Below are 21,522 nucleotides of genomic sequence, written 5' to 3' on the forward strand. Positions count from 1 at the left end.
GCCGTCCAACTTGAGCTGACCCTCTAATGTACTCATTCCTAATCCTGTCCATCCTCATCACACCCAATGCAAATCTTAGCATCTTTTAACTCTTCTAACTCTTTAACCTCCAGCTCTGTGTCCTGCTTTCTGGTCAGTGCCACCATCTCCAACCCATATAACAAAGCTGGTCTCAACAACCATCCTATAGATCTTCCCTTTCACTCTTGCTGATACCCGTCTGTCACAAATTACTCCTGACATTTGCAAATAAACACAAAAATCTTCACTATGTTAGTATTTTGTTTAGCAAGTCACTACCACAATATCTTACGGAGTCAGATATTTAATATACATCTAGAGACAACGATGATCGAGTTTTGCTTAAATGTTTGTGAGAACAATTGAACAGCTCACCAAGTGTCACATTTCTAAACCAATCTAATGTCTAATGAAGGTGGCGGTGATTTTGAATCGCAAAAAGCAAAGGTGCTTTCATTAACTTGGTTCGACAAAGAGCAAGCACTGTCTACAGCAAAGTCTCCAAAAAAGCCCCCAGTTAAACATATTTGTGTGTCTTATGTGCTAAACATTGCATGTCTTAAAAGTAAACCTAATGTGTTGCTGTAAAATCAGATTATACGTTGGTATTTGGAGACATCATTGGACTTGTGGATATCAATGGATTTTGCTGCAGGTGCTGTTAGCGACATACTTGATGTAAGATTGAAAGAATTGGCAGCTATGTTTGTGAAAATATGAATTTCCAAACTTGTATTCAAAATAGTCTGTCACACCTCATCAAAAGGAGGCAAAAAGAACCGTCTGTAATAGAGTTCATAACAGCCAATGGAGATGCAGATTTTGTTACTGAAAACGCTCAAAGCAGTAAATGTGCTCAATGAAACTGACACCACTCCAACAGAATCACGGAGGATGCTGCCCAGTATCCACCTTCTTCCAGCATGTCTCTCTATTATATAAAAAAATCTTTTGATGAGACTTTTTAGGAGATGAGAATTGTCTTTTTGGAAAGGACTAGAATATTGCCATGATATTTTTTAAAAGTCACGTTCTCCTAGCAACCATTTTTAAACAAGACCACAGTACTCTCACCTCTGTCTTGTGAATGCCTTTGTCAGACACACTTTCTGCGCTCTCAGCTCTTATAAATTTTAACGTTTTCCTCACTTTAAGTTCCCAATTAAAGAAGACGTATTATGTCCAAATCTTATTGAAGAATTTCATCCCGAAGGGTTATCAACAGAAGAAATGAGTACACGGGCAATCCTAGCACCTAGAAACGAGGAAGTCAAACTAATTTACAGAATTTACAGAAATGTTGATCAGTAACACAGCAAAATGATTAAATGTGTATCAGTAGACTATGCTGAAACAGTGCGGAAGATGAAAACATCCATCCATCCATCCATCCATTTTCCAACCCGCTGAATCCGAACACAGGGTCATGGGGGTCTGCTGGAGCCAATCCCAGCCAACACAGGGCACAAGGCAGGAACCAATCCCGGGCAGGGTGCCAACCCACCGCAGGACACACACAAACACACCCACACACCAAGCACACACTAGGGCCTATTTAGAATCGCCAATCCACCTAACCTGCATGTCTTTGGACTGTGGGAGGAAACCGGAGCGCCCGGAGGAAACCCACGCAGACGCGGGGAGAACATGCAAACTTCCCGCAGGGAGGACCCGGGAACCAAACCCGGCTCTCCTAACTGCGAGGCAGCAGCGCTACCACTGCGCCACCGTGCTGCCCAAGATGAAAACAATAACTTACAATATCACAAAGGATATCTACAACCGTTAAAACCGTCTGGTGTTCAGTATATAAATGACACTGTTTTAAATATTGCTAACGTATAATGAAAATTTAATGTTCATCACAAATTCAAATAGCCTAAAAAACACAAGCTCTCTGTCTGCATACCTTTTACTTATTAAAAGTCAAAATGTTTCAACTGTTGAGCGAAACTGGCAACCACTGCTATTTAAATTGCATGGGCTAGGGGAAATTGGAGTACAGTTTTTAGAAACAAACACCATGGGCGCAGCTGCAGCTTTCTTATGCTGTTGCTTTGCCACAAACTCTTTCAGTTTGGATCAATTTTGTCAACTGCATTGGATTAAAAAAACTTTAACTAGCATAAATTTCTAAATAAGTATAAGAAGGTTTCTTATGATAGTGTTGGTTCGTCTTTTGCTATAAATAAATGTACTTCCTATTATGGCTTTCCTGCATTGAGCTAGCGCATTTGTGGAACACTACACAATGATCAAACAACCACTTTCTCAAATTTTTGGGTAATATACACATACAGGATAATTTTTTCCGTATATTTGTGGGAATCTTCTGCTGAATGTGGTGCAACTGCCATTGATTAGCGTGCTCAGAAACAGTACAGAGTCGTAGCCTGCCAGCACGCAATGTGGGGAGGGGCAGGAACAATTAGTCTCTTAAGAACATAATTCAACTAAAATGTTTAGTCAGTTACACCAATTAATTGTAGCAGCCTTCGATCATAGTTTGAGAATGAGGTTGACTACTTCTGCCTGTCTTTGAGACCTAATGAAAGAACACAAACCAAGTTAGATCATTGTGACTGTGAGGTGTTTGATTTTGACGGCTCATATATGAAGTGAGCTATAAAAACCACTGTCTGTTTCACCTTTGTAGATGAGCAAAGTACTTTTTTCAGGAAATCTGTGATAACTTTTTTTGAACTGGCAGGAGACTTGCTGAGTAACAACAAATTTTCCAAAGAGACTTGATATGATAGTATTGTTGGTAACATATTTGCAAGTAATACAGCCGCTCGTCTTACAACAGAAAGAGCCTGATGGTGAAGTGGGGTTCTGATTTGTGAAACGAACTGTGGACAGGAAATTTGCATAAATTAGGTCGTTGACCAAAAGAGATGCTACGTGGATTCGGGAAAAACAAAATGCTTTAGAAGGATCCCGCTGTAAAACGGTGAAATTTTGGTTTTGGTTCAGAGATGTGTTCTGGAACAAGTAATTTTATTCAAGACATTGTAAGGGTACAATATAAATTCAGATGATTTCAGAATCGAGTAGGATTGTCCACTGTTGTCAGTTTTACATTATTTGCAGTTGTTATTAAACTGCTCACCATTTTGTTTTCCCCATAAAACTCACAAATGATGGGAATTATAATGGAAAGGAATAACAGTTTCTTCACAATAATGATGTAGTTGTGTTCATCACTGACCTAAATTAATTTTTGTCAATTTCTGTTAAACATTAAATAGCAAGTGTAATTTTTCCAGTATACTCACTAACATGTGTTAGTATATTACAGCGCTTTCTGCCGACATTCCCAACCACAACTGTTGGCGTATTTGGGAGTTAAATTTACAAAGAAACCTAAAGATTTGCTAATCTCCATTTCTGAACTTTGTTGGAAAGCACTAAGAAAGATGTTAATAGATGGTCAACTCTTCAGCTCTCTGTATTGAGCATAATTAATTCAGTTAAACTCAATAATCTCCCTTGAGCATTCATATATTCGTTAATGGACCCTTTTTTTATTATAGAGACATGATTCCCTTGTACGGTTTATATGGAAGGCAGAAAGACTACGTTTAAACAAAATACACTATAAAGACTCCTCTTTACTACTTGGTTATGAATAATTATAATTTGAGACAATAGAACATGAAAAGTGCTGACAATGCATATGTATTATTGGATCTGGAAAGCAGATCTTGAAATAACTGTTTCTTGTATGCTTTACTTTGAGCTTCAATCATCAGTAGTTATTGCCAGTTTACTAGTAATCATATTGTGCCTCACTCAAACTATGGAACCAATGTAGAAAACAATTTACACTGTTGTCAGCTGCTCAGTTACATTACAACTTTGTGGTTGAACCATCCCACAGTTACACAGTATTCAAGTAATGGGACTCATTTTGTATCTCAGTATTTAGAGATCTTTTTATTCATAATGTGTTTGCATCCTTTGATAAGTTATGTTGTAGAAATGGAATTCCCGCAACACCAATACAATTACAGTGGAACCTCGGTTCTCGAATGTCTCGGTACACGTACAACTCGGTTTACGACCAAAACGTTTGCCAAACTTTTGCCTCGGTTCACGACCACACACTCGGTATACGAACAAGCCAGTTTCCCTTTCGGTTTGTGCGCGCTGATGATTTCCGCAAGTGTTGCATTGTTCTCGGTCAGACGTGCGTGCTTGCATGTGTGTGCGTGCTTTCGCTGTGAACTCTTTGTACTGTATTTCATTTCCCTTCCGGTTGGTACGCGCCGATTACTGTATTTAAGCACGTGTTCAGCCTCTCCCTGTTCATTGTTCTCAGTCAGACGTGCGTTCTTTACCTGTGAATTCTTTGTGCTCTACAGTATTTTGTGTGCTTTTGCAGTTAACCATGGCTTCTAAGCAAGTGAAGAGTGGTGAGAAGAAAGTTTTGCAGAAAATTGAAATCGAAGTAAAGAAAGAAATTATTGAAAAGTATGAGCGTGGCTTTCGTGTTACTGATCTTGCCGCCGAGTACAAGAAGTCAAAACCTACGATTTCGACTATTCTAAAGCAGAAAGAATCTCCCTCAAAACTAAGTGTTTATACAGCGATCGGTTGCAAGGCTATAGCGCGAACTCCTGTAAATGTTACTTTCTTGGTTGCTTGTGGTTGGTTTTTAAATAAAGTTCGGATTTGTTTAAATGTTCCTTTTTTTCCCCCTGTGCTTAAAACTCATTAAAAAAGTGTTTATACAGTGATCGGTTGCAAGGCTATAGCGCAAACTGCTGCAATGTTACAGAGAGAGAGAGAGAGGGCACGTGCAGCTGAGAGCGAGCGAGCCTGCTCGTGCAGCTGAGCAGGGAGACTGGGTGTTTGTGTCAGTGTTATTCAATGTTTTTACATTAGTTTACTATTACACTGTGCATTCTCTGGTGTAATTAACTATATTTGTGCTTAAAAATCTTTAAAAAATATATTTACATACAGTTCGTACGGTCTGGAACGGATTAATTGTATTTACGTACAATCCTATGGGGGAAATTGCTTCGGTTCACGACCAGAGTTTTGGAACGAATTACGGTCGTGTCCCAAGGTTCCACTGTATAGTAAAAAATATAAGAGGTTCTACAGAAGACTGGTTGAAAACATTCACAGCACTGTCAAAAGATGTTTTAATCAAAAAAGCAATAACACAAGATTTATCAAAATGATGCACTAAATGTAGGGTATGAAAAAAAGGAGACAAGACTCTTACAGTATATAAAGAGACCAACCTTTAAGTAATGAAGACATTTTCAATGAAAACAAATTCGGAAAATTAGTTTTCCACTGTATGTGGAAAAAGTAAGTGCACTTCATTAAATGTTTTTTCTTTTTTCTTATATATGTGGGCATATCAAGATTTGATTATCTATAGATATTGTTGAAATGAAAAATGTAAAGGAAAAAAGGAATGACAATTTGACTTTGCAATAATGTATTCAACTTAAAGAGCAGATTTGTAATTTCCATACATTGAAAAAGTAAGCACACCCTTGGCTATAATAGCCAGTGTTTTTCCCTATTGCAGAAGCAACCTCAAGTAGGCATTTCTTATAAGTGTCTACCAGTCTCTGACATCAAAAAATTGTTTTATTTCTTTTCTTTATTTTTTTTCTCCCATCTCCTCTGTACAGGATCGTTTCAGCTGTATGATGTTTGAGGGCTGTTTTGCATGCACAGCCTGTTTCAAATCCAGACTTTGACTTGGCTATAACAAAACCCTCCATTTCTTTTTTTTATGGCCATTTTTTGTTGGATTTACTGGTATGTTTAGGGTCATTGTCATATCTTAAAGTCCACTTTCAGTTGAGCTTTAATCTTCTGAGAGATGGTCTCTCATTGTTCTCTGGTACCCTCTGGGTATAATGAAGAATTTATGGGGAATTTTAGTATTGTGAGCTGTCTAGCCCTCGATGGGGCAAAGCAACACCAAAAATTTCCACTAATGCTGTCTTTGGTTTTTATCAAACATGTTTTTTTTGTTCTGTGGCCACATAACTCTCTCTTTCCCTCGTCTTTCCATAGTGTATTATTCCAGAAGTCCTTTCTTTGCCTATGTGTTGATGAGTAAACTTTAATTTTGCCTGGATGTTCTTTCTGGGCAGCACATGTTTCTTCTTCACATCCTAGATCTAATTTGTGCAGTTTCTTTCTAATGGTAGACTTATGCACTTTGACAGCAACAGTGGCAAGTGCTATCTTTTGTTCCCATGATAAAATTCTGGTGTCCTTGGTGACTGATTTCTGCTCTCGGGCTGAATTTGCTGGGCCAGCCTGGCCTGTACAAACTGGCAGTTGTTAGAAAATCTCTCCACTTGTATGAGATCTTCTGGACAGCGGAATGTTTGATCTATAATTGTTTGGGCTTTTTTAAAATTCCTTTCCAGACTCCTAGGCACCACTAACCTTCTTTCTGAAGACCTGAGAGTTATTTCGTTGTAGGTATGGTGAGCGCTTCATAAACAAAGAGCAAACAAAACAAAATGTATGAAGATTTAATAAGAACCGTTCAGACAAAATCTTTCTAATGATGTCCTAATCATTTGCAACTAATCTTCTGCACCCAATTCTAATTTTAGGCATTTTAAGGTAGTGAAAAATGTAGAGGTGTATTGTTTTTCAGATGCAAAAGTTGCATTTATGTTAATTTAAATGATATAATGGACTAGAAAATGTAAGTGTGGTGTGATTTTTATTTATTTTATTTTTTATATTCCCTTTATCTGTAAATACTGTTTAAATGAAGGTTAAATCTAATGTCCACATGTGGAAAAAAAGAAAATGCATTTTGTGGCATACACTTTTTCACATGACTATATTTCTGTTTACAGGTTAGTATGTTTATTATAAAAAACTCTGCTAGCTTCCCTAATTCTTCAGTATTGATACACGGAAATACTTTGATTAGTCATTAGAAAAATATTGGTAGCATTGGATGTTAATTGTGAATGATGCCATGTAGATCCAACTTCATCAGATCACATATTCTAGGAATACCCTAAAGGAAAGACTTTTTGGATGAAGATACTTGGTATCGAAATGAACAATCTTAACAATAAGCTCTTAATACTTTCTGCATTAGTGTGTTGCCTAATTTTACTTAAGTGAAAGAATCCTATTGGACAGAAATCTTATTGAACACTCCATAACTCCATGGGAGAAAGATATACTAGAAACAAATAAAATTCTTTGTCATGAACCTTGAAGTGCTTCTTTTAGAATTTAGCAAGAATTCATTAATATAAAATGTATAGTAATGCAAATTTTTAAGTAACCGAGAAATAACAATGAAACTTATTGTAAGTGGTCAAATGCATTATTTGTGCTAAATTCTCTTTTAAGAGAGTTCTTCAGTGTAAAACTGTCCATATTTTATTATTTTTGTGGTGTTATTTTTTTTCTTTTTTTTTTTTTCTTTAAACTTCTTGCATTGTGCAAGGAATCCTACAAGATTAGTCCTGTGTTGAATTTCTGTTGTAAACCAGTAATGTTCACTGTTTGCATTTTTATGAATTTCACTTCTACGCAGCTTTCATCATACACCGCTGAATGTTCTTTGCCAGTTCCCCACAGGACCAGTGCATAACGTGAATCCTAGCCATCGTAACTCTCCTTGCTCACCTACTGTGCCAACAATATCTCAAGGAAGAAAGTAAGTTAAGTCATTTTGTTCTTATGCTTCTTATTTTTACCTTTTTAAGTTTTGCATTTTGTATATTTCAGAGATTTACATTTTATCTACACTATCTTTATGAAGTCATATTTCAGACTATATTTTTAATGAGATTGAAAAATAATAATTTTAATGGTGAGATTTATTTTATGCACAGTAGCCACTCTATCTATGAAAATATTCTTTTTTGAATCTTAAAGGAATAGTATACCCAAATTCGAAATTTTCATTTTGCTTCCTTTGGTTTGCCCTGGTAAAGGGAGATTGTGTTATTCATTCAGATTTTAGGTTTTCTGTTGTTCATAAATAGACAATGAGAACAGTGTCGATATCTTCTCTGAAGACTTAAAACTATTGCATTTAGTTATATGAACTCTTAATAATATTTGCATGCCCAGAATAGTAATGAAAATTACACTTTGCATTTCCATTTGGATGCTTGTTTGTCTTTTTTCTCTCTGTTATGAACTTTTAATCATGGTCCACATAAATGTCTCCATAATTTCTTGGTAGTCCATCTATCAAACTGCATTAGATGTCACTTGAAGTCAGTTTGTTTCTTTTCCCTACACCTACAATACTACTACTATTACTACTAATACTACTGATTTAATATAGGATACACTTAACAATGATCTTGGAGTTTTGAATTGCAAAAAAATCAGAGAAAACAGATTGTTTTACTACATATATTTTGTTCTTTTGCAACCCTCTTTCTCCATGTGCAGAAGCACGGAGAAATTCTGATGGAGAGCATGGAAGGGAGGTTACTGATGGAGAATATTTACCTGCAAGCATTTCTCTGCTGCTAAAATCCATAGGCCTCTGTGTGTGGCTGCCATTAAGTATGTGGATGGATCTGGTTTTGATTAGGTTATGGAGTTGGAGGGGAATGAAAACAGAAAGTGCTACCTGTCGCTCTAAAAGAGCACTGTGTAATTCATATGAGAGCATGAGCAGCTGCATGGACAGAGCTGTGCAAAATCAGGTTAGAGGTAGCACCATTGGAGAGGCCCGAGGAAGGAAACCACAATTTTGGCCATGAAATAACCTTTAGGGGGCAGAATTCCTTGCTTTCCACCCAAGACAACGATATATATAAATATATACAACCCGAATTCCAGTGAAGTTGGGACGTTGTGTAAAACGTAAATAAAAACAGAATACAATGATTTGCAAATCCTTTTCAACCTACATTCAATTGAATACGCTACAAAGACAAGATATCGAATGTTCAAACTGGTAAACTTTATTGTTGTTTTGCAAATCTGCACTCATTTTGAATTTGATGCCTGCAACATGTTCCAAAAAAGCTGGGACAGGGGCATGTTTACCACTGTGTTATATCACCTTTCCTTTTAACAACACTCAATAAGCGTTTGGGAACTAAGGACACTAGGTGGAATTCTTTCCCATTCTTGCTTGATGTACAACTTCAGTTGCTCAACAGTCCGGGGTCTCCGTTGTCGTATTTTGCGCTTCATAATGCGCCACACATTTTCAATGGGAGACAGGTCTGGACTGTAGGCAGGCCAGTCTAGTACCCGCACTCTTTTACTACGAAGCCACACTGTTGTAATGCATGCAGAATGCGGCTTCGCATTGTCCTGCTGAAATAAGCAGGGACGTCCCTGAAAAAGACGTCGCTTGAATGGCAGCATATGTTGCTTCAAAACCTGTATGTACCTTTCAGCATTAATGGTGCCTTCACAGATGTGCAAGTTACCCATGCCATGGGCACTAACACATCCCCATACCATCACAGATGCTGGCTTTTGAACTTTGCGCTGATAACAATCCGGATGGCCCTTTTCCTCTTTGGCCCGGAGGACACGACGTCCATGATTTTCAAAAACAATTTGAAATGTGGACTCGTCAGACCACAGCACACTTTTCCACTTTGCGTCAGTCCATCTCAGATGAGCTCGGGCCCAGAGAAGCCGGCGACGTTTCTGGGTGTTGTTGATATATGGCTTTCGCTTTGCATGGTAGAGTTTTAACTTGCACTTGTAGATGTAGCAACAAACTGTGTTTTTTATATATATTGGTTTGTAAACTTTTTATTTATTTTTAAAGCATCATGTGGAATTTTGTCAGTTACATTAACAAACTATATGTTTTGCTATTTTTTCGATTTTTAAAATTAAGTGAACAACCAAAGAAGACAAATACAGAAAAAAAATGTCATAAATATATTTCCAAAATGTGTTGTATAAAGAAAAAAAATGTTAAAATAACTGTTAGCAATCACGTAAAGAAAATCCATGATTGTTATGAAAAACTCTCAACTCTTTGTGTAAGGAAAGAATAGTTTTTTTTTTTTTTTTTTGGAGTAGTTAATACTGTGCTACACATGGGTTTTTATTATTGTCCTAAAGAATAAAATTTTCTAGAGCCAGATTTATATTATTAGTAACACCTGACGCTCACACACGCTATTGATTCATATGCTTTGTTTTATTCACATAATAAAATGTCACATTTGTAATGCCCTAGAGAAACTGGCTGACATTTTAGTTCCTCAGAAGACTTGAATGGTTGACAGCTATAGTCACCAAACTTGTTTGATTCCCTTGTAGCACCCTGTTGGGGTGGGGAGAATAAAGAAGGAATATATTTCAATATCAAATTTAAGAGCTATTCTGATGCATTTGGTTGGTAAAATGCAGTCTTGTTAATGTGCAGATGTACATTTTTTTGTTTTCATTATATTCTTGTGTACCATTTTTGTAACTCCGTGACTTCTAATTTGAATGAGGAACTTCACTAAGCTGACAATAACAATGAATTAAATAATGACACAGAAAAGTTTAATATCAATAAACCATATCACAGTGCTCTTTGTATTTTGTGTTTCATTTAAATAATACAAGTCCTTTTTTATCTGTATTAAGTGTTTCAAGGAGATTCGAGGAGATTCTGGTCCACCATCCGGCGTCTCAGGAAGGGGAAGCAGTGCAGTGTCAACACTGTATATGGTGGGGATGGTGCGCTGCTGACCTCGACTCGGGACGTTGTGGGTCGGTGGGGGGAATACTTCGAAGACCTCCTCAATCCCATTAACATGCCTTCCAATGAGGAAGCAGAGCCTGGGGACTCAGAGGTGGGCTCCCCCATCTCTGGGACTGAGGTCACCGAGGTGGTCAAAAAACTCCTTGGTGGCAGGGCCCCGGGGGTGGATGAGATACGCCCGGAGTTCCTCAAGGCTCTGGATGTTGTAGGACTGTCTTGGCTGACACGCCTCTGCAACATCGCATGGACATCAGGGACAGTGCCTCTGGATTGGCAGACCGGGGTGGTGGTCCCCCTCTTTAAGAAGGGGGATCGGAGGGTGTGTTCCAACTACAGAGGGATCACACTCCTCAGCCTCCCTGGAAAAGTCTATTCAGGGGTCCTGGAGAGGAGGGTCCGTCGGATAGTCGAGCCTCGGATTCAGGAGGAACAGTGTGGTTTTCGTCCTGGTGGACCAGCTCTATACCCTTAGCAGGGTCCTGGAGGGTGCATGGGAGTTTGCCCAACCAGTCTACATGTGTTTTGTGGACTTAGAAAAGGCATTCGACCGTGTCCCTCGGGGAATCCTGTGGGGGGTACTCCGAGAGTATGGGGTACCGGCCCCCCTGATAAGGGCTGTTCAGTCCCTGTACGATCGGTGCCAGAGCTTGGTCCGCATTGCCGGCAGTAAGTCGAACCCGTTTCCAGTGAGAGTTGGACTCCGCCAGGGCTGCCCTTTGTCACCGATTCTGTTCATAACTTTTATGGACAGAATTTCTAGGCGCAGCCAGGGTGTTGAGGGGGTCCGGTTTGGTGGGCTCAGGATTGGGTCACTGCTTTTTGCAGATGATGTTGTCCTGTTTGCTTCATCAGGCCGTGATCTTCAGCTCTCTCTGGATCGGTTCGCAGCCGAGTGTGAAGCGGCTGGGATGAGAATCAGCACCTCCAAATCCGAGACCATGGTCCTCAGCCGGAAAAGGGTGGAGTGCCCTCTCAGGGTTGGTAGCGAGATCCTGCCCCAAGTGGAGGAGTTCAAGTATCTCGGGGTCTTGTTCACGAGTGAGGGAAGAATGGAGCGTGAGATCGACAGGCGGATCGGTGCAGCATCCGCAGTAATGCGGGCATTGCATCGGTCTGTCGTGGTGAAAAAGGAGCTGAGCCGCAAGGCGAAGCTCTCAATTTACCAGTCGATCTATGTTCCTACCCTCACCTATGGTCATGAGCTATGGGTAGTGACTGAAAGAACGAGATCGCGAATACAAGCGGCTGAAATGAGTTTCCTCCACAGGGTGTCTGGGCTTTCCCTTAAAGATAGGGTGAGAAGCTCAGTCATCCGGGAGGGGCTCAGAGTAGAGCCGCTGCTCCTCCGCATCGAGAGGAGTCAGATGAGGTGGCTCGGGCATCTGATCAGGATGCCTCCTGGACGCCTCCCTGGTGAGGTGTTCCGGGCACGTCCAACCGGGAGGAGGCCCCGGGGAAGACCCAGGACACGCTGGAGGGACTATGTCTCTCGACTGGCCTGGGAACGCCTTGGGATTCTCCCGGAAGAGCTAGAAGAAGTGGCCGGGGAGAGGGAAGTCTGGGCATCTCTGCTCAAGCTGCTGCCCCCGCGACCCGACCTCGGATAAGCGGGAGACAATGGATGGATGGATGGATGGAAGTGTTTCAAAAATGAGAAAAATCTTTCGTAGCTCTAATTTGGTTTGAGTTGGTCTGAATTTGTAAAACTTGCATTTCTACTAAATACTTGACAAATCTACTTTTTCATTTTGGGTAGGAATGAAGTTACTGGTGCTTTAATATATGGATCCATTTAATAATAGCAAAGAACTGAAAAATGTGAAATAGTTTTAAAGGGTTTACAAAATATTGTGTTGCACCTGTTGTTAAGGGTTCGACTTTTAGAATGCAAATCATTTCATTTTTAAAAAGATATTCGATGCAAGAACAGAGAAGCATATAACATACTAATGACATCCTTATTAACTGGAGTGGTCATTGCTAACTTTCAACTAAAATTACAACATGATAACTAATAACATTGTTAGACAGATAGAGATGGTGATGGTTCTGATTTCTTATAAAATATTGTTAGGTTTTCAGACAAAAAAAAAATGATATAAGTATACATCTTAATACATAAGAAATGGATAGAATGAAGACTGAAAGGTGTACATATCTTACATTTATTTTTTAATGATATATGACTATATTAATAAATACTTTTGATACTTTTTGATTTTGGTATTGCATCATGTTTATAATTATTCTTCTGCATATATTGTAGTATATGGAGCATGAAAAATTCAGATAATAACGATACTGGTGGAATCTGAATCACACTACCATTGACTTGCAGTTGATGGTGCTGCCATTTTGGCTATTCTGTGACTACCAATGACCAGCACTAAGATTGCCCTTTTCAACTACTAAATATGAAACTTTGTGGTTTTCTTTGTTGTGACTTTCTCCCTACATTTCATGATTATATTAACTTTTCTGTGAAAGGTGGCTTATTTTTTGGGTATCAGGGATGTGAGGTTGGCTGAAATTACATTTCCCCTTTGTTATCTCCAAAAAGCCAACATTTTCTTGTCATTCTGGCAATCAGTAAATTAGATGGTATGTAGCTTTATACAGATACATATATAGATGAGACACATGCTTTAATTATCATTAAAACTTGTTTAATTTTTTTTTTAACACCCATTGATAATACTTGTATGGAAAAGATGAGGTTCAATGTTTAGGTCATGCATAAACAAATAATTTGAATGTTATTATGGATGTATATACAATAAGTCAAAAATATGTGCGGTATATATAAAGATGAGTGCGGAAAGAATACAATGTTTACTTTTGCATTAATTTTTAGGACACAATCTCCTAGGTTATTAACATGCTTAGTTTAATGAGAACAAGCCCATTTGCTAGAATCATGACATGTCAGCAGTGTTAGACGTGGGTGGGACTCTTGGTTATTTTTTATCAGTGACACTGGTGTAGCCATTCTTGAATATTTCAAATCATTCATAGACATTTTGCTGAGATAAAGCATTGTTTCCGTACTGTGGTCAATGTCTGTTAAATCTTTGCTTCTAATATGCCATCCGCTCTCATTAACAATAACTCACTACTGCTAAAGTCTAATATTCAGCTATCATCAATCACTTTAGAGTTTTGGCGATATATGCATTGAGATTTGTTTACCTGTGTTGTGTACATTACCTGTTCAGATTGAACTGCTTTCCGTCTATTATTGAGACAATCTGTACTGTAGATCCTGGTGTTGAAGAAAAGGACTAGCTGACACAACCTGATAGCAGGCAATTTAATCTATAGCTTATATACTGTAGCTTATGTGTCCAATTCTGTTGAAATACTTCTTTAAAGTGTGTAGCACTGTTCTTTCTTCATTGATACTTTTGTATTTATAGCTGTAAAATTGTGAATTTCCCCTTGGGATTAATAAAGTATCTATCTATCTATCTATCTATCTATCTATCTATCTATCTATCTATCTATCTATCTATCTATCTATCTATCTATCTATCTATCTATCTATCTATCTATCTATCTATCTATCTATCTATCTATCTATCTATCTATCTATCTATCAGAAAAACTACTGAATTGATTATGAACAAATCTTTTAATAGCTTTTCTGTAAATGTATAAATTTCTAAAAAATATGAAACAACGGCAATGTTAAATTGAATTGTGCGAATGATAGCTACCACGGAAGTGTAAAAATAATTCCTATAACAGTGTAGATTGCTAGTAAATGAATACAGGTTCTTTTCTACCCAGATCAGAAATTTTACTGTCCATGCCTTCTAAACTGCTAAGACAAATTCTGCGTTTTGAATGGGTTTTGAGGTAAGATTTTATTTCTGGCTTTTCACCTTGCATTCTGGTGCAGTATGTAAAATACTGGAATTTCAGTGCAGTGATTCACACAAATGTCATCCTAATGTAGTCTTTCTATAAATCTGTATTCTTTAGAACCTAGTGGCATTTTGTTTTGTTTTCTGGAACATTTCTTTTCAAGTGCGGTATTAACAGTTTAAATAGTGTTGACAAAAAACATTTGTACATTTTCTCCTTATTTTGTTCCAGGAGGAGGAGTGATGAACACAGTCCTTATGACATCAAACGACAAAGATTCAGTTCACCACATGCTCTGCATTTGTCTTCAGCAACTGGATCACCTTCCATAGCATTTAACAATGCAGCAGTGCCTTTACAAAATGAAAGCAGAAACTCGACTCCATCACCTAGCACAGTAGCATCCCCACACACCCCAAAGCCTTCTGGCTGTGTACCACCTTTGTATGGCTTCCAAAACCGGAACATATCAAGCAACCAAGTCAGCAGTGGGAAAGATAAGGTATTTTAACATGTATTGTTCAATCAGTATGTTGTAAATGAATATAAATAAAAATGTCAGAAGTGCTTGACAAAATCCGAGAAATACAGTGCCTTTGAAAAGTATTCAGTCACATAACAAGTCTTGTTTTACTGAATAACAAACCCTACTCTTCCTGATATTATGTTCACTGTAGTATTTTACTTTTTAAGACCCTGAAAGTCATTTTTAATGCAGCAGAATTTTTTTTGCCAGAGGAAAATATTAAACAAATATTCTGTTTTTTCCACATCTTAATATGTTACAGAGCAATTTTTTTTAGTTTATTTCAAGTCCCTCAAAGGTTATTTTTGTTTTTGAGATTTTTGTCCAACTTAAAAATTAACATTTGCACACATTTCAGTTTTTAGCAGACTAAAACAGAATGATGGATGGCAAAATATACTATCATAACTTTCTCTTTTAACCAGATGGCCAGTCCCTGACAGTAAAACGCAGTTTTACAGAATAATTCTACCATCACCATATTTTACTATAGATACGGTGTTTTTGTTTTTTTTAAATATGGACACTGCTACATTTCACCCACACATTTCTTTTAACAAAAATCTCTTTATTGGGTCATATCTGACCTGACATTTTCCCACACCAAATAGCATGGTAGACAGTAAGACTTTTTTTTTTTAAAATAATAAATTTGTGGATTGGACTGGCGAGTTGAATGGCCTGTTCTCATCTGGACTGTTCTAATGTTAACATTGCAACCAAGTCATTGTCATAAGACATGAGACATTACCACATGACTGTAATGAAAGACAATGGCAAACAAATACTTTGAAATCAGGAAATGTAAACACCTGACTGAGAAAGCAGAACTAAGTTATACCGTGGCAAACTGACTACTTCGGTAGAATTGTTCACCATCTGCATAATGATGTAAATGTGAAAGTTGTCTGTGCACAACATAGACATCATTTTACGTGAAAGTGGACTCTGCCCGCAAATTATGCTTTTCGCACACACAATTTAGTGATCTGCATCCTTGCAGGAATATGGGGAATTGCAACATAGCTTCATGAATGCACAAGCATATCCACAGGCCCATTTTCATATTGAACTTTATCAGGATCAGCAAAGCACAAACTTATCATCATACTCAAACAGTTCTCATGATCTGTTCAACCATGACTGAGAGTAGCAAGCTGTAGTTAGCTGTAGACATCTACACACATTTCATTGATATGATTCCGAAATAGGAACAGATTACAGCAAGGAGAGATTGTACAGCAGTGGATCTTGCATTGCACTCAACAGCAGTCCTCTACCAGCCAGACAGAAAGCAGACAGATTCCCAACACTTACTTTTCTAGTCAAATCATATGTCTGTCCCTGTGTTTTGAACCTGATATTGTAAATTGGAGAGGGACTCAGCTTTATGATTGACATTCTCATTTATTTTTTTTTTTGGAAGGAATTTAACATTAAAAATAATGAATATAACCACTTCATAGGTCTAGTCAAGACCCACAACTAATGGGTTAGTAAGGCATTCAAGCAGGAAATAAAAGGTTCACCATTGTTGGAGTCATGTTTATTGTTAACTCAGGAAACAAAAAATAAATTTAAATTTGGATGTATTAACTTTATAGGGTAATTATTGTAACCTGTACAGTGAAGTTCTTACTTGCATGTACTGTACTATTTAACACTCAATACATCTTGTTACTGTAATACACATTTTTTGTTAATATTTAACTTTATTTTAATAAAAAGCTTTTACAAACAAGTTAAAACTTCTATATTAGCATGTTTAACTTGTTTCGCTGTAATTTGATTTATAAGTATCTAGTCATAAGTAGCACTAAACCTACAGTACCAGTTCTTTTATGAAAATTTAATTAATTGCAATATTGTATACATTTTTTTTATTGTAATGGCTTCTTAGTGTCATCATTGATATGGATGACAAGTGCAGCATTACTCCAGTTTTGGCCACTAAACTTTACAATTCCTTCAAAGCAATTATTGGCCTCTCAGTGACCTCTGTCAAGTCTCCATTTTGTCTGCACTGTTTATTGTTTAGACAGCATCTCAGTGATTTGATAGAGCTACCATTTAAAATGTTACCCCAACCAACAGTGTCCTCCAGAGCATCCAGACACTTGTTTGTACCTCTTTCCTGATTTATGTAGTTATATTATTTTATCTATATTTTTTTGTAATGCTCTTTAGATTTAGATTCACAATTTAAATAAGGATTCCTTAACTGTAGGGCTTTTATCCAGAAAACATTTTTTTCACCTGTATTTCCATAATATAGAAATTGAAAACTTTTATGCAAACAGCAAATTTTTTAACACAATAGCATATAGTTTTTTGACAAAAAAAACTGTCTTGGATCATATCTGACATAAAATAATATGACTTAAAGTAATATCTGACTTTAGTATGCCACCACTTAATTTACAAGAGTTATTGCAGAGATTGGAAGGTTTTGTTTAAATGAAAAGTAACTTAAGAAATTGTCTACATTTCATTTATATACTAACATTTTTAACTTTGGACAGTTATTATTAATGTTAATTTTGCATTAGTTACAGTAATGTTTAAAACATGATTTATCCAGACTTGATGCGTAACTCTTTGTTCTTGAACCTAAACATATGAAAAGTTTGCTTAACTAACTGTACATGTCAGTGGACACTCCTCCAATAGTTAACTTCTTGTGTATTAGACAGATTTTTAAGTAAAACATTGTATTTTACTTTGTTTTACCTGTTTATTTAAAACAGTTAAGTCAACAGATATTTGATCTGTTCCACACTTGCCAACAACAGCAGGATGATCTTGAGAAGAAAGAATTTTGCAGAGCACAATTACAAAGAGAAATCCAGACATTATTTCCAAGTAAGGTGTAATTTCTTGTTTAATTTATGCAGCTGTTAGGTATAGCAAAGTCTGTATCTCAGTATTCATAGTGCAGAGCATCTGTTACTTTCTGAGAGGTCATGGGAGTTCATATACAATGCAGGTGAAAGGAAGCAGCATGAACCATTTTTAACAGACTGACTAATCAACTTTGAAAGGCAGGCCATTCACAATCCCCTAATTAAAAAGAAAGAAAATTACTCAAGTATATAAATGATGACTTGCTTAATAAATCAAAAAATATGCAGTCAACTCCACAATTTTTGGCACCTGTAAGGAAAATAGGCTTCTTTAGACTGTGGGAGGAAGCTGGAGTGCCTGCAGGAAACCAATGCAGACATGTGGAGAACATGCAAACTCAACATCGGGAACATCCAGAACTATTCTCAAAAATAGAAGTTCTTGTATCAATTATTTTTATTGGATTAATGATAAGCAATTTTTCCAAACTTTATGAGGAATGTTTGAATCATTATATGTACTGCTTATTTTATGTTAGTTTTAACCAACGTCCTTTAGGAGTGCCAATAATTGCAGAGTATTTAAAAAATAATCTGCAAAGTTTTTATTTGGCAAAGATTACTTTCTTTTCATATCAGTGGGAAGACTGTATTTCTTTCTCACAATATACTGGAAAGAGGTAACTGTCTCAATTAAGCAACCTTCTATACTTTTATGTATATTGTGACATGGCCCAATTAATCATATTCAAAGTATTACTGTGAAAAGGGTCTACCTGTCAGGCCCCATGAAAAAGTTATTGTGCATGAAAATGAGATTTTATATATAACATTATAATTTCTGCAGAAAAGGGTGTAGGCAATGCAAATATAATTCTGTTTTCCTTGAATAACATTACACAAAATAAAGAAAACAAAATATCAACCCATTAATCTATCTACATATGAAGCAGTTTTTTGTAAATGGGAGTAACTGAGTATTGGGGACTTTCATTACAACATTAACCTTCATGGCAGGGCATAGTAATGCACTCTCCTATACTAGCTCATGCTAAGTGAGAGGATTCAAACATGGTCTCATGGTACTATAAGACAATAATACTAACTATAGCACACTTTGTTTTATTATGCTTTCAACTGTAATATTCAATTCTAGTAGTAATTCACTGTCAAGGGTGCAGGGGCTGCTGGGGACAAGAAGGCCAGCGCGAGTTTTAGAAGGAGGCCAGTTATACAGGGGGGAAAAAAAGTTGTGTTGAGTCTGGAGTTACCCGTCTGTGTTTTCATCCCATTCATGCAGTATTCAAACTATTATACTACAAAGAAAGACAGCAAATAAACTCATTTGCAATCAGAAGACGTGAACAGTGGCCAAAAAACAATGGCTTATCAATAGAATCAGACTGGCCATTTTTTATAGGCCAAACAATCGGCAAATGTTGAATCCATCCAAGAAAGATTGCAAAGTGTCATCATGTATGTACTTGGGCAATTTTCTTTCCTTTTTTTCTTTATAAGGAGGGCTGTGGGTTGCCTGCCTTTCAAAACTGGTTAATTAGTCTCTGACAGTATTTTTTCTTTTTATAAATTCCTTCAATTTTTAATAAATGTAAAAAAAAAAAGTGTTGTCTGGTTGAAATATTACCTTTGACATTGAGCTTAGAAGTATAGACCAGTTATCTACTTTCCAAAAATACATCTTCAAGAAGAAACAGAAAATTAATGGGAAATGATCAACTGAAGAGTGAGTGAAAGAAAGAAAACTAAAACATTAGTCAAGGATAGTATTCCTCCAAGGACATGTCATCTAATTGGTCACTATTTTTGTAGATTACAAACTAACCTGTTATTTTTTTCAGTCATTTGCTTGGATGTAATCTCTAGAAGTTCTTGTCATAGGGAAATAGTCATCTGTTTGATACTCCATGTAAAACAAAAATTTCATTAAATTGTATCACATATGAAATAACAGCATTTATATGAAACATTATATTCACTGGGGTAAAAAACCCACACATTTTACAGTAATACACAAAATTGAATATATTTTGGTAAGAGAACAGTTAATAAATGCCGTAAGCTTACAACTTCAGCTATGTTTAAGTATCCTAATGTTTACCTGTGCAATTAGAAGTAATTTTAGTTGACTAAACAGGGTTTGAAGTCTGACCGGGTCTGTGGAGATAGCACATTTAACGAATGTGTATGTACACTTTCATATGTACTCTGGCTTTCCTCTCAGTGACTCATATTTGATGGAATGACACCTCTCCATGATTGTTTTCATATTGCACCCAATGCATTGATGTTGAGCACTCGGTAATTCTGTGCTGCATAAAATGGGTTAAATGGTGAGCGGATAGTTAATTCACTTGGATTTCTCAAAAAAGAAATGTATAATACCGACAAATTGTAAAAAAATGAATCCAGACCACCTTTATACATCAATTGTAATAACCTTTCAAAATAAAAAAAAACTCTGATTTTCCTTAGCTTATCAGAATTGTAGACCTCAAACCCTTTACTATAAACTGCACCAGCTGCTGTAAATAAAAAGCCAAGTAGCAAAGATGTTCTCCATATTGCTTTCTTTGAATTTTAAAAGATATTTGACATTGTCAGTCAATAGATATTTTAGTGTATAGTAATTAAGTGACAACAGTAATTATTTTTCCCATCTCCACTGCAAATAAAACCTATTTTGTGTTTTTTATTTTTTTTTCCGTTGCATGCTTGACCAAATCATCTTGTAGCTGTAAAGGCATTTTAGGTTTGCATATTGTTTGGAAATTACATAACAAGCATCATTTCTGCATTTAGCACTATTATCAAGCCCACCTTCTTTACTTTAGGTAGCTTTAAAGTATGCTTTATAACCTTGCATGTATATTCCACTCTCTGTGACTGTTCAGTGCCATTTTCTGGTAATGGTTTTGATCAATTGAAGAAATTAAAAACTGGTATCCTGAGTTATGATAGATATTTTTTTCAGCAAGTCGTGTGTATTTAGCTGGATCGTCCTTAAATGGCTTTGGTACCAGGAGTAGTGATGCAGATCTGTGCCTAGTGGTTCAAAATGGGCCGGTAAGTAGGTTTATTGGTTTATAAATTTAAATGTGGTTGAAATATAAAACCGTTCATCACATGGTTTATGATTAACATGATGAAATGTATTACTTCACTAAAGGAAGGCATTATAAAAATTCTTATCACTTACATTTTGAAACTGACACTTTCTAATTAGCAGTTGTTTCAAGTCTACATCCAGTTTAAAGGGAAATATACACAACTTTATGCAAAATATTTATTACTTTAAACTTTCTCAAAGTGATATATGCACAAATGCTGCACATAATGGGAAGGAATGTCATAATAACCAACCTTTTCTTTCAAAGTAGTAACTTTAGCTTTTTGTTTTTTGTTTATTGTCATGCTTTGTTTCTACGCTAAAGCTAAATATCTTTGAGGTAGGATAAAAGAATGAAATACAGACAAATAAGTTATTCAGTTCACTTCAGTTATTCCCTTCTGTCACCTTAAGTCATCTCATCCTT

The 21,522-nt window shown here is 36.7% G+C and overlaps 1 protein-coding gene across 1 annotated transcript in view; it reads left to right on the top strand.

Moving 5' to 3' along the window:
• The window catches only part of tent2 (terminal nucleotidyltransferase 2), a 69,578-nt gene that overhangs the window by 23,656 nt on the left and 24,400 nt on the right, over positions 1 to 21,522 (top strand). The window contains exons 3-7 of the mRNA XM_051929484.1: positions 7,577 to 7,699; positions 14,522 to 14,590; positions 14,831 to 15,101; positions 17,873 to 17,987; positions 20,961 to 21,052. Of these exons, the coding sequence (XP_051785444.1) occupies positions 7,577 to 7,699; positions 14,522 to 14,590; positions 14,831 to 15,101; positions 17,873 to 17,987; positions 20,961 to 21,052 (670 nt within the window). The remainder of the gene's footprint in view (positions 1 to 7,576; positions 7,700 to 14,521; positions 14,591 to 14,830; positions 15,102 to 17,872; positions 17,988 to 20,960; positions 21,053 to 21,522) is intronic.

This window comes from Erpetoichthys calabaricus, chromosome 7 (assembly GCF_900747795.2).
Source record: "Erpetoichthys calabaricus chromosome 7, fErpCal1.3, whole genome shotgun sequence".
Classification (NCBI taxonomy): domain Eukaryota; kingdom Metazoa; phylum Chordata; class Cladistia; order Polypteriformes; family Polypteridae; genus Erpetoichthys; species Erpetoichthys calabaricus.